General features: G+C 39.7%; 1 protein-coding gene across 10 annotated transcripts in view; it reads left to right on the top strand.

Annotated features, from left to right (window-relative positions):
• The window catches only part of fkbp15b (FKBP prolyl isomerase family member 15b), a 29,387-nt gene extending 17,386 nt beyond the window's left edge, over positions 1 to 12,001 (top strand). For 9 of the 10 annotated variants that reach the window (XM_035946781.2, XM_023267135.3, XM_035946783.2 and 6 more), the window contains 9 exons: positions 623 to 759; positions 1,478 to 1,633; positions 1,772 to 1,924; positions 4,019 to 4,111; positions 5,918 to 6,031; positions 7,961 to 8,068; positions 8,579 to 9,228; positions 11,089 to 11,197; positions 11,399 to 12,001. In XM_035946781.2, the coding sequence (XP_035802674.2) occupies positions 623 to 759; positions 1,478 to 1,633; positions 1,772 to 1,924; positions 4,019 to 4,111; positions 5,918 to 6,031; positions 7,961 to 8,068; positions 8,579 to 9,228; positions 11,089 to 11,197; positions 11,399 to 11,476 (1,598 nt within the window). In that variant the 3' untranslated portion in view covers positions 11,477 to 12,001. The remainder of the gene's footprint in view (positions 1 to 622; positions 760 to 1,477; positions 1,634 to 1,771; positions 1,925 to 4,018; positions 4,112 to 5,917; positions 6,032 to 7,960; positions 8,069 to 8,578; positions 9,229 to 11,088; positions 11,198 to 11,398) is intronic. The other variant, XM_035946782.2, reaches the window with a different exon arrangement.
• Positions 12,002 to 14,773: the final 2,772 nt, after the last annotated feature.

Here is a 14,773-nt window from a genome sequence, read left to right on the forward strand (position 1 = left end):
AGAGGCCATGCCACTAAGAAAATTTGACTAACACAACTTTGTACATCACCAAAATGGGTTATTCATGTTGCTGCATGTAGACTTTTGACCCGGCAGATTTGGTCATTTTTCCAGATCTATAATAAATCTGACAAAGATTCATGATTCCATTATAGAAAATTCAGTGTTATAGGGGTCATTGAAAACTCAAGACTGCCATAATATGTATGTAAACTTGACAAACATGTTTTATAATTTTGGGTGATGTCCTGCTGAATTAAACTATGCTGTTGTTTTTAGTGTCACATCCATGACTAGCACACATTCAACTGGTCAGTCAACACTTTTCTCTTTGTGCCTCTAAGGTAATTATGTTCACGTTTGTTGGAAATGTAGAACATGATTCAAGTGCAGATGTGAATAATCCTAAGTGTTGATTTTATAGCAATTCCAGAGGAAAAGTCCATACAGGTGTACGATCATCAACCCATCCAATCAGAGCAAACGCATGTATGAAGAACAGGGCCCTGAAGCATAAAAAAAGTAAAAGAAGAGCAGAAAATAGTGGATTTTACATGTTAACTATTTTAGGTCAAGTTAATGTCAAAGAAGCGCTGGTCAGTGTTGTGTTTGTGTCTTTCAGAGCTGAAGGAGGTAGCGGAGAGGGCCCAGACTCAGTACCGCTCAGAGAAGCAAAGATGCAAAGAGATGGAGCTTAAAGTCAACACCATGGAGGAGGAGCTGCAAGATGTGAAGGCTGATAAAGAGAGCCTGGAACGAGTGAGTATATGTCATGTTTCTGCCCTTCTGTCAGTGAAAGGGGACAGGACTGTTATTTTTTATGGAGGGTATACACCAAATAACTCAATACACAAGTAGAAGACAAAGACCAAAAATATGGTGAATTTATTCATTTATATGAGAATTTTTCAGATTTGGGAAGAATTCAGGCAGAGGTTCTGTGGTGAGATTGTTTAATATGTCCATGTGATGAAAGTTTTACTCATGTGCAACTACTCTCTATTGCAATAGCAAATTGTAACACTGTTTTTCTCTTCACAACCCTTCAGGTGCAACAATCTTTTCTAACACTTTTGCTTTTCCTTATAGGTTGTCTAGAGCAACAGTATCTTTTTAATACTGCTCTTGTCTTTACAGCCCCAAGTCCAACAAATTCACATAAACACTTTCTTCCTCTAGTTCTTTAAGCATTAAAACATCATGAAACACTGTTTCCTTCCAGGTACCCCAACAACAAAATGTAAAACTCTTTCTTTTTACAGCTCTTACAGATGAACAAGAAAATGTTCAATTTTTTTTTGTCTCTTTAAAAAACTTTTTGACTGCAGTAGCAGAAATGTAGCACGACTATACTGTATCAAAGTACAGTTCTGCTGTAATGTATGTTCCCCCAGTGAGGAATCAATAAAGTTTATCTCATCTTATTTTGAATATAAAATGTATATTCTGACAAACTCTGGGTTTTCCTCACATTTAGGCGCTTTCAGAAAGAAAGAAGAAATGGCAGGCAGAGCGTCGGCGTCGTGATGAGGAGGTGGAGGAGCTCCGCAAGAACAGCCAGCAGGAGCTGGACAACTTCCGAGCTCAACTTCGCAAAGCCAGGAGCAGCAGTGACAACGCTGTATCTGAGCAGGTAGCATCCAGTGAAAGGCCTGTTCAACAGAGAAATTTGTTGAATTGCACTGCAATGGAAAATTACACTCTGAATTTAATTAAACGCTACAGTTATCACTTACCCAAGGCCACTAATGGCATTTTGTGTGTGTTGCAGTTGTCTCAGCTTCAGCTGGAGCTGGACGAGGAGTGGAAAAGGAAGTGTGATCATATGCTGGCTTCAGCTAAAGAGCAGCACAGAGGAGAGCTGGCTGAACTGACAGAGCAGAGAGATGACCTACAGGACAAGCTCGCTCAATTACAGGAAAAGGTAGACAAGTTAGCTTAAACAAGTCGTTGCAGTTTCAGCACAAAGTTTGTATCAGGGTTTTTCATTTATTGAACCTTTTGATGTTTCTTTACCTTGAAATGTGTTCACGTAATACTTTTGTTTGTTTCCTGAGGCCTTGAGCTTCAAGTTTGAAGAAACTAAACCAACCTACATGTGCAAATAGCACAGGGTGTGCTGAAAAAATAATGAGTTATTTTTCTTGTATCTTACTTTGCTACATTTTATTTAAACCGTATTCTGTTCTATTTCTAGATATATTTTGAGTATGCTTTTTTAAACAGAAGCATATCTATGTTATCTTTGTTCCCTTACCTTTGAGGGTGGGCCAATTGTAGTGAGAGCCATACGGCAGTGGTGGGCAGTCACTTTCAGTTCCCACAATATCGCACATAATAACTAGAGAAGCACTCAGAGAGTGCAGTACTCCGCCAAGGCTGTTCATTCTCCCATATGGCATTGTCAGAAATGCAGCATTTGTTTATAAGTTATTGATGATCAGAAATCAGTGCAACATAGAATGTGTCCATTTAATATAGATGTACCCACAAACAAAATGACCTTGCACCTGAGCACAGGCGTGTGTTATGCATGTGTACGTTACGTACGGATACTGAATTGCGTGACCTAAATATGTAGAAGGCCTCGGGAATTGATGGGACTCAGAAACACCCCCACAATTTAATCAGTTGTTTCTTGGATCATTTCTGACGGAAAAGTCCCGATAAGTCCTCAAGGGGTGGATTTGTAGTAGGATCACAATCATGTGATCATCAGCAGGCAGCTGACGTAGTGTTCACTTGTTGTCATGGTTACAGTGACGCCATGCCGCTATCTCACAATGATACAGAAATATTCAACAAATCCATGGATCCAGACTATAAGCCGCATCACTGCCAGAATCTAATCAATAGGTCCTTGTGTCATTTCTGACCTTCCCTGAAAATTTCATGTAAATCCATTAATCTTTTTCTGAGTAATTTTGCTACCAGACAAACAGAAGGGCAGACAAACCAACACCAATCGTTACATAACTAGTTATAAGAGTAATAAGTGGGAAAAAAGGTTTTCAGGTTCCTATAATGTCCTACACAGAGCATACAACCCAGGGAACATAGGAAAAGCTCTTTTTCAACTTGCCTTCTTTAAGTCCAGCAACTTTGAAGTTGGAGGACCCCTTTTAACAATAATCTAAGTTAGCTTTTGGAGTAATCTATGCTTTTGCTTTCATATTTTCATGGAGGTCACATGTCAAGATTGCAGTACACAGCATGGCATAGTCCAGTATGTTCCAGCCTTATTACAGTAGCTTGATTTGATATAATGCAACCCTAAACATTTATTTTAACATAGTAAATGGCCATTGATAGAAAACCTTTCAACACAGCTTCAAATGTTACCACACACACTAAACTCTTAAAGGCTCACAGCTAGAAAATACCAAAGATTATAAATATCTGAAGTAATTGTTTTTGGACTCACTTGATAGCTAGAAAAAAAACAAAACAACTAGCTATTCGGGTATTTCAGCAAAATAACAAAAAAATTACGTAATGTTTATCTTATATGTATTGTTCACTTGTTTTGTGTAGTATAGCTCTTTACTTGAACAAGCTAGCACATCAACCGCTCTAGTCACTAAAACAGTTATCTAATATATTTGTGTTTTGCTGAAATATTAAACAAACCACCGACTGACTCATGTTCATCTGCTGTTCAAATGGAACCCTTCTCCACGTCGGCCTTTAACGTGCTTGTTTGAATATTTGCTACCGACACCAAGATCTGCACCTGCGGCGCCTCCACAAAATAAAGCCAGTAGCTATGGGACAGTCTTTTTGAAGCAGAAAAGAAAAAGCTTCCCTAAATCACTTTTCCTATAAATTCATAATGTTCAGTCAGGTATAAACAAGTTTAGGTCATTTCAGCTATGAAATAAAAACAAAAAAGGCCGAATGAAACATCTTAAAGAAAGGAAATCACTGTAGTTTGAAATACCGCGCTTATGTTGGGTGATGCAAGTGTGAAGACGTGATGTGTGATTTTCATACTTTTGGCATCTCTCCCCGTCAACAGCTTACAGCTCTCAAGCAGTCAAGAGATTCAGAAGAACAGAGTTTGCAACAACACTGCAATCAGAGTGAAGAGCTGCAAGCCCTTCAGGAAAAGGTAAGACAGGTGACTTTAGTCAATCTAAACAGATTAACTGGTCATCATTCTGCATTTTGTCCAGAGTGTGACTTTCCACCAACTTTGTGAAAACTATATTAACATACACAACTGCTAAAATATCGTTTAGTGCTTTTATGTTTGTGCTTATAGCTCTACAATGCTCAGCCCTCTACACACACCTACATATTTCCCGGATGCCTAATTTAAGCGTGACCAGAACTACTACTTTCTTAACCCTCAAATCCTCTTCCAGTCAAATTTGACCTGTTTTTAACATTTGACAGCAGTGCCAGGTTGACAGGCACCTGTTGGTCTTTATAGAGTCATGGGGAAATCTCCAAACACTGAAAGAGTACATCTGCTTAGGATTTCTCATCTATATGTTGCAAAGAAGGAACAGGAGTCATACGGAGGTCAGAGGGTGCCTCGACACAGTCACAAGATCTGTACCTGCGTTCTGACTGGATATTCCTAAAATCAAGAAGCTGAACCAGCCATGATCACAACAAAGAACAAAAGAGGAGTTGAGGTGCCAGAAGATTATATCAGTACCTGAGCTGCCATTTGACTGGCTGAGGTTATGTGTGCAAGAGGCCATTGATCTGATCCTTTAAGATGGGGAAGCAGAAAATGCTTTGGAGACAAACATGGTGGAAAACTCTGGTTACAGCCTCTCTGATGACTCTGAGGGAGGGGAGCAGGTAGACCTTTATGTTTGAAGAACAACACACTCAGCTGGCCCTCACTTCCACAGCAGCAGAAACTACTATCATTTAAATGACTCCACAAGACTGATTACTTCCCATTCCATCTTCAGTTTCAATAAAATATTGGTAAAATAAGACACACACATACATATCTGTTCAAAAATTTTGGGTCATCCAGACAATTTCATGTTTTCCATGAAAACTCCCACTTTTTTTCATGTGCTAACATAACTGACATAACTGCACAAAGGTTTTCTAATCATCAGTGAGCCTTTCAACACCATTAGCTAACACAATGTAGCATTAGAACACAGGAGTGATGGTTGCTGGAAATGTTCCTCTGTACCTCTATGGAGATATTCCATTAAAAATCAGCCGTTTCCAGCTAGAATAGTCATTTACTGCATTAACAATGTCTACACTGGATTTATCATTCATTACATGTTATCTTCACTGAAAAAATGTGCTTTTCTTTCAAAAATAAGAACTTTTCTAAGTGACTCCAAACTTTTGAACGGTGGTGTATATCAGATAGATGGATAGATACTTTATTAATCCAGAGGGAAATTCTAGAGATGTTGATATTGTGTGTTCGATATTTTTCTCCAAAAAAAGTGGTGTAAGATTTGAAAACTAAACTCTCCCTCCTCTCTGAAACTGTAGTTAAGGATTAATTGAAGTGAATCCATTTATTATTGTCAGACCAGCTATTTATGCATTCTAAATAGATGTGTAGCTCAGAGTTTAGTATAATTCAATTCAACTTTATTTCTATAGCGCCAATTACAATTCCGATTGTCTCAAGACCCTTTACCGAAGCCATAAGTCCTGAACCCCCAGAGCAAGTAGACACCTGTATTGAGGGAATTTCTGGCCCAGGTCAAAACTGACACAAACGATACTGTGATGGCGTACAGTATGAACAGTATATAAGAATTAAGCCTTGGCCTGGCTTTAACATAAACCTAAACATATCCTAACCTAATTTAGTTTTCACCCTAAAATTCTGTGATCTGCACTATGAGGACTTTGGCTCCCAAAAATGTGACATTTTATAAAGATTGATGTGTCATGGTGGTATGTTCTTCTCTTTAAGTATGCCTCCTTGGAGCAGCAGGGAGCAGCTGTCAGAGAGAAGCTGGAAAGCAGAGTGGCTCAACTGGAGAGACAAGTGGAAGAGCAGGACCAATCAGAAGACACTGCAGCAGAGGTGAGCAGGCAAACATGAACACAAATGACACACTGAATGAGGGTGTAGCGCAATTAGTCCCTCCGGTTTTGTAGTTTTTCATCATGCTTGAGGCAGCCTTTCTCAGAAAAGATCAGCAGTAGCTCATTGTCACCTCCAGATGTCAGTGCAGGATGGCTGAGCCTTCAGTCATAGGTCCCAGCTTGTTTTTAAGATGAAGTCACACACTACAGGGGATACAGTGCGCTCATTTAAGATTAACTGCTCCTTGCCAGGAAAATGGACACGTTCACTCCTGCTAGATCTGATTCGGATTCATTAAAATGTTGACAGATCCATGTGACAGTTTGCATGCAGTCTCCAATAGTTTAAATTATGTCAGAATAGCCTATTAAAATGCTATAAAAGAGTTCTGTGATCTCTGCTTGTGGTTCAACCTCTAGTTACCATGAGTTCATGTATATAAATCAGCTGTGTAAACCTGTCCCATTAAAACCATTTTAATCAATCAAAAAATTATTAACTAGTCAAATACCTTCAAATACAGTGGAGGGAAATACACAACTACAGCTTTTATTATTGATGGATATTTAGAATGTCAGGACAATAATAAAGCATGCCACCAACAAGATGACTCTGGTGTAGGCCATACTTAATATGACAGCAACTGGTACTGATACTGCTGGCACTATAATAACAATAATAATTATTATTACTTAGTTATGTGACGATCGCCGTGCCTAAATCTGTCTGTCTGTGCACATTACTGAAAAACAGACTAATGGATTTGGATGAAATTTTCAGGGAAGGTCAGAAATGACACAAGGACCAAGTGATTAGATTCTGGCAGTGATGCAGCTTATAGTCTGGATCCATGGATTTGTTAAAGATTTCTGTATCATTGTAAGATAGTGGCACAGCATCACTGTTACTATGACAACAAGTGAACACTATGTCAGCCGCTTGCTGATGATCACATGATTGTGATCCTACTACAAATCCACCTCTGAGGACTTATCAGGACTTATCCATCAGAAATGATACAAGGAACAATTGATGACATTGTGGGGGTGTTTCTGAGTCCCATCAATTCCCGCCGTCCGCTACATATTTAAGTCGTGTGATTTGGTATCCATACATAATGTACACGTGCATAACACATGCCTGTGCTCGGCAGAAGGCCATTTTGTTTGTGTTTGCATCTATATTAAATGGACATATTCTACATTGCTGTGATTTCTGATCATCAATAACTAATAAACAAATGCTGCATTTCTGACAATGCCATATGGGGAATGAACAGCCTTGGTAGAGTACTGCGCTCTGAGTGCTTTTCTTGTTATAATAATAATAATAATAATAATAATGATAACGATAATGATAACGATAATGATAGCAATGATAATAATAATAGCTATGCTGCTTTTATTCATTATATATTATCCACACAGCTTCACTACATCGACAGCATGTTGTATATGTTGGTCTCAGGCCAGCACATATGTACATCACTGACAGCAGTAAGTCTGTGTCTGTATAACATGTTAATGATAATAACTAAATAATAATAAAATGTAAATTAATCCCAACAGCCTCAAAAAGAGCACACTGACCTTTCTTATACAGCTTTAACACAAACAAAATGTGATTATAACTGTATGGATATGCTTATGATGTATGTATTTTTATATCTTATACATTTATAAATTAAGTTCTGTTGTGTTGCACTGCATTAGGATTTACAGGTGTTGCAGTTTTAAAGATATTTTAATATACATTTCATTCTTATTTTATTAATTCCTCATTACTATAATTATCTGACTGTTTTTTTTAAATAGGGACAGTGATAAGTGTTAAAATCTGTTCTGTTGACTACGGTTTGAGGCCACTGCATGATTGTGACAGGATGCTTCATTTACCATCAGTAAGGTCAGCTTTGTGTACCTGTAGGTGAAGCGTGTGATGAACGGAGTGTACCACTCTCTGCGAGGGGAGTTTGACCTCAGTGAATCTTACAGCGGCCAGGCTGTGCTGGGGGTGATTGTGTCTACCATTAAGGTGAGTGGTTTTTGCCTGGAAATGCCAAAGCAGCCCATTTGTGAAAGTAAAGAAAAAGAAAAGAATTTGATTGATGACATGTTTATCAAATGGACAAAGTAGTGCAAAAGTGTCCCGTTCACGTACATCTAATGGCATACAATGTGTCACAGTGTAAAGTTATGAACCTTCATTTAAAGACTGTGTTGTTAACTGTGAAGACTGTATCACTGCAATCCATTTGTTAGTGTCCATCAGTCACTTTGTCCAGACTATTTAGGGAGATCTTTGTAGGAAAAGCAAGAGTTCAGCTCAGATGTGTTCACCTACTTTTTTTATTGTGTGACAAAAGGTATGTGGGTACCAAAACTTATCTATCTATCTATCTAGACATTAAAAGTTAGTATATACTGTAAATGACATGCTCTACTATAAACAAAAAACTTCTAATTTAATAATGAAGATGCATGAAAGTTGGCTTTGATCATGTTTTTTTCAGCTTTTCTGCAATCATATGCTTATTTTTTCTAGAATGTAACTTTGCAACTACTTAGTGGCACAGACAAGTCTGCACTGAAACCACATAAGAAGGAAGAGGAAGCAGAGGAGAAGGAGGAAGAAAGTGAAGCTGTGAAACAAAGCGAGGAGAAACCTCTTCAGAATGTGCACGTGAATGGAAAGAAAGAAGCGAAACAGGAAGAAAATGAGGACGGAGAAAATGTCGCTGACTCAGGTTCTCTCCGTGTCGGTGAGATTCAGGTGGATCAGAGCGCAGCCACAGAGAAGGAGGCCGAGACAGTCACGGAGTCAAAGACACAAAGCCAGGCAGAGGCTTCACAAGCCACTGATCTCCATTCAGTTTCAACTACTGCACTTCAACCACAAGAGACAGCAGCAGCAGCAGAGTCTGAGGTACAGCATGAGCAGGGGCAACCCTCTGCTACTGAGACCTATGAAGGAAACGAGTCTACACATCCAGATGATGGACCTGATACGAGTTTACCACCTGAGGATGGACAGGAAGCTGTGTCTGACTCTAAAGCTGCTGTGAGCACTGAGGTGGACCCAGAGAGAGCTCCTGTAGATGAACCAAACGATGCTCCTCAGAAAGCCTTCGGACCCCCAGCCAACCCCCCTCCACCACCTAATATGCTTCAGAACAATTCAGGAGAGGACACAAGGTAAATCCTAGCACTGTGGTTATTCCTGAAATCTAAAATGTTTAGTTTGATCCACAGTCAGTCCAGTAAATAAGTGGTGGGATGGAGATGATGCAGCATCATTTGGAGCAGAGGTGTCAAACTCCTTTTAGTTCAATGGCCACATTCAGCCCGATTTGATCTCAAGTGGGCTGGACCAGTAAAATCAGAACGTAATAACGACAACTCCAAATATTTCCTTTGTTTTAGTGCAAAAAAGTACATTCTGAAAATGTTCACATTTAAGGAATTGACTTTTTACAAAACATTATGAACAAACTGAAATTTTTTAAGAAAAATAAGTTCAATTTCAACAACATTCAGCCTCAGTTTATCATTTAGACATTACAACTTGCAGATCACAGAGTGTCTACAAAGGAACACAACATTTAGTCACAGCTGTCTGGAACTGAACGATATGGTATTTTACTTTTAAAAAGACAAAAGCAACAAAAACAAGACAAAATACTACAAAAATGAGACACAAAACAACAAAAGCAAGAATCAATAGGGCAAAAAAAATTGGACAAATGTCATGAAATAAAACAAAAATTAGACAAAAAAGTTACAAAGCGACAAAGAAATGGACAAACGACACAAAAAATGACAAAAGCGTGAAACAAAACAAAACGATACAAAAACAATGAGAAAAGTAAAACACAAAATGACAAAAAATAAGCCAAAAACACAAGTGAGACAAAAAGCAAACACAAAACAACAAAATCAAGAAACAAAACAACAAAAACATGAGACAAACGACAAAAGTCAGACAAAAAATGGGAAAAAACAAGACACAATATTACAAAAATCAGAAAAAATGACAAAGCGATGAACAATCTGGTATTTTACTTTATGATCAACACAACTTTTTAAACTTTATTTTTATTTTTTCTGTTAAAAAATTTTGCCACCCTTGTATATATTGTAAATAAAGCTGCTGTAACAATGTAAATTTCCCCAGGAGTGGGGAGAAATAAAGAACTTTATCTTTATCTTATCTTAACTTGTCATGGTCTAGAAATTATTTTAAATTTATAGTTTTACAAATTATCTGCAGTTAGTGTCTTCTCTATAGTTTTTACACTTAATAAAAGTGTCTCGTGTGCCAGACTGGACCCTCTGGCGGGCCGGTTTTGGCCCACAGACCACATGTTTGACACTCCTGATTTGGATTATTCCAAATTTAAGGTGATGCACAGCCTCCCACGCTTCAACTGAGAAGTAATGTCAACATCACAGCTAGATGGGATCAGACATTTCATTGCCAGACTTTGATTACCTACACATACTTTGAATAAAGGGAAGATACACAAGTTGACAACAGGCGATGTATAAAATGAAATGTTGGTTGCATTGATGTCACACAACAGCGGTAACAGGAAATTGGCGACAGATCATTTTCAGTGTACAAGGACGCCTCATTGCACACTGGGATCGAAAATGTTATCAGTTCTATATTTGTTGTATGAAATAACATATATCTACACTCAGTACGATGCCACAGTGCCATGTCTTGTCAGCACTTGTTTATCAGAGCATCCTTGAATTAACCAAAATAGTTTTCTTGTATTTTCAGTACCAAACAGCTGTTTTTTTTAGAATCCAGTACATGACATAACATTTTTACATTATTTGATTGTCGTCTGCTCCACCTGCAGGTTGAGCATGAAGCCATTAAATGTTCATTAACTCGATTGTATCTGTGCCTCCATCTCTGCTGATGTCTCCTCCAAACTAACCACCCATGTGATCTGTTCTTGCCGGCTTTGTCCCCATTATCTTTTCCTGTTTCTTCTTCACTCTTCCTTTGCATACCCCACCCTGTGTCTGCTGTTCTCTCAGTCTGACTGGGGGAATTGGTGAGGAAAATGGAGAGGAGCCATTTTTCCAGAGCATAACTCGTGCCAAACCCCCAGCAGCACCCAGTGAGGAGGAAGAGGAGGATGAGATGGTGAGGAAGAATCTGTGGAGTTCAGTCTAAGCTCTCAGGCTTCAGCGATCGACCTCTCTCCCCATCTGAGTCCTGTCTTTGTGTTTGGTTTCAGTGTTCAGTCAGTCTGGGATGTTTTCATAATAATTTGCTTTAAAAAGCCTGATTATTAGAACGCTGCTGCGTGTCATTCATGCTTTTCTTTTTCTCATTAATGTCCAGAGCTTGAAGGGGCATCCACCACCCGCCCCTCTGTTTGGTGATGATGAGGATGAGGATGACTTGGACTGGCTGAATTGACGTGGAACCAAAGCGATACAAAAATTGCGCGTCTTTTAACTCTAAACGCAGCTGTGATTTACCGGCTGTCGGCTGATGAAGTGGATGGAGCTGATGGATCAGCTTTGCCTGATAGAAGAGAGAGGATGCAGAGAGAAGCCTCTACTGATGGACTTTGAGTGTGAGGAGAGGTCAGACAGCTTCTCTTCAGCTCCAGCTGCAGACACTGCGTCCTTCACAAGCAACACCTCGATCTCAGGCTCTGCTTTCGGGTGAAATAACAAGCCTGTCATTCACGGAGGAATCAAAGCAAATACTTTTTGTTAATGATGTGCCTGTGACTTGTTGGTGACGCAGTTGATTGGAAGATTTTTTACGTGTAACTGTGGCGGATTAGTTTGTTGAATCAGCAGGAATACGGTTGTCTATGATTTCAGACTGTACTATGACAGATTTTAAATGATTAGCTTGCAGCTTAAAAATAGATCTTTTACACAGTTTTGCTAAGTTGAAATTCATTCCATAAAATAAATGGCATGGACCATGTGGCCTTTATTGCTTCCATTATTGTTTGTTGTATATGAATCAGTTTTACTGCAGTGATTTATCTTTTTCTGTTAACATTGACATGTTTGATGTTTCAGGAACTTAAGTGCGTGGTTGGACGTCAGCCTTTTGGTCACCCGGCGAAGTATAGTTGACTGGTTTCTATAATACAGTGCATTTCCACACGGTGGATAAAGGATGTGTGCCAGAGGACCAGCAGGGGGCGCACCGGACCCAAATATTGATGCACTCCACCATCCTGTGGCGGCTCAGTCGCAAACTTTCTTTTATTACGAAAACAGGTCAGCGAAAAGTATTTCTGAAAACATCTGAGGCGAGAAACAAGCTGCTGAATCTGTCCTCATTTCAGCTGAACAACGGCCGGTTTAGACGTCCTCCGCTCCCCGCGACAAACGAGCGCATCCCGGTTAACGTGCATCTGGAACGTACGTGATGACGTCACCACCTCGGCTCGTCTGCTCCGGTTATCTTTACCGTGAAAAACAAAGAAATGGAATCGGATGCAGTAACAGCCATGCATGGTCACGTTTTAACAAACACACATATTACCGTTTATAGTTTGGGGTCAACAGATAATGTCCTGTTTTCCATGAAAACTCCCACTTTTATCCATGTGCCAACATAACAGCACAAATTCAGGTTTCCACAGCGGCAGAAGCTGTTATTAAGAAGACATTGAGAAAATGCCATGAACTCCATAGAGCTCATACACTAAATAATTTGTGGCAAACCAGAGCTTTGCTCATTGAACAATTTCTTAAGACATTTTATTAAAATCACATGTTTAATGAACTTCACAACAGTCCTTCCATTCCTCACATCATGCTAAAGAGTCACTCAGGGATCTATTAAAATCATAATACATACATGAAGCAACTCCACTCTTTCACATTACCTTATGCACTGGTTTGGGTTGGTCCATCAATTCATCCATCAGCTATACATACTTCGTCCTGTAGAGAGCAGCAGGGAGCTGGATCTTGTCTCAGCTGACATTAACCCACTGCCCCGACCATCCAGTCTCACCTCTGATATTTCTGGAAACAGCAGACAGTGAAGAGGAGTCTGTGAACAAGTCCATAGACATAAAAAAAAACGAATATTAAAGGGAGCACATGTTTGCATAAAGTTCTTCAATATCATCAGCTGAGTTTGGTTTCTGCTGTACTTGAATTGGTTTTGTTTATTTATATATATATATATATATATATATATATATATATATATATATATATATATATATATAGCCAAAAGTATTCGCTCACCCATCCAAATAATCAGAATCAGGTGTATAAAATCAAGCACCCAGGCATGCAGACTGCTTTTACAAACATTTGTGAAAGAATGGGTCGCTCTCAGGAGCTCAGTGAATTCCAGTGTGGAACTGTGATAGGATGCCACCTGTGCAACAAATCCAGTCGTGACATTTCCTGGCTCCTAAATATTCCACAGTCAACTGTCAGCTGTATTATAAGAAAGTGGAAGTGTGTGGGAACGACAGCAACTCAGCCACCAGGTGGTAGGCCACGTAAACTGACGGAACGGGGTCAGCGGATGCTGAGGCTCATAGTGCCAAGAGGTCGCCAACTTTCTGCAGAGTCAATCACTACAGACCTTCAAACTTCATGTGGCCTTCAGATTAGCTCAAGAACAGTGCTTCAGCAGAGAGCTTCATGGAATGGGTTTCCATGGCCAAGCAGCTGCATTCAAGCCATACATCACCAAGTGCAATGCAAAGCATGGGATGCAGTGGTGTAAAGCACGCTGCCACTGGACTCTAGAGCAGTGGAGACGCCTTCTCTGGAGTGACCAATCGTGCTTCTCCATCTGGCAATCTGATGGACCAGTCTGGGTTTGGCAGTTGCCAGGAGAACCATACTTGTCGGACTGCATTGTGCCAAGTGTAAAGTTTGGTGGAGGGGGGATTATGGTGTGGGGTTGTTTTTCAGGAGCTGAGCTTGGCCCCTTAGTTCCAGTGAAAGGAACTCTGAATGCTTCAGCATACCAAGACATTTTGGACAATTCCATGCTCCCAACTTTGTGGGAACAGTTTGGAGCTGGCCCCTTCCTCTTCCAACATGACTGTGCACCAGTGCACAAAGCAAGGTCCATAAAGACATGGATGACAGAGTCTGGTGTGGATGAACTTGACTGACCTGCACAGAGTCCTGACCTCAACCCGATAGAACACCTTTGGGATGAATTAGAGTGGAGACTGAGAGCCACGCCTTCTGGTCCAACATCAGTGTGTGACCTCACAAATGCACTACAGTAGCTCAATTCAAGGTAATTTGCAGGAAAAAAAATTCAACTCAAATTGTCAAGAGGTTTTCATACTGAAACAGGCTGTGCATGCTTAAAAATGAGTTCTTTGGTAGTTTCAGCTGTGCCTGGCTATTTAGTCCTTTTCAGTTAGTAATTTATAGTTAAAGTATGTGTAATGAGTGAAGTGTAAATGTTTCCGAGAGCTTGCCTTGGTGAAAAAAATAAGGACATTTCTGACCCCAAACTTTTGAACAGTAGTGCAGGTACAAGCCTGCCATCGGCTGCTCATTTCAGATGGCTTTCCTTCCCTTCCATCATCCGTGTTTTACCTCGCTATCGAACAAACAACAAATAGACCAAACATTTCACGTTCTGCACAGGGTTTGGATCATGCCGTAAGGCAGTCCTGCTAGATGTTTTGGGGTGGATTATCTATTTCATTGACAATGATCATCTTCTTGTTACAAATGCTCCAGTAAAACAATC

This window comes from Amphiprion ocellaris, chromosome 6 (assembly GCF_022539595.1).
Source record: "Amphiprion ocellaris isolate individual 3 ecotype Okinawa chromosome 6, ASM2253959v1, whole genome shotgun sequence".
In the NCBI taxonomy this organism is placed as follows: domain Eukaryota; kingdom Metazoa; phylum Chordata; class Actinopteri; family Pomacentridae; genus Amphiprion; species Amphiprion ocellaris.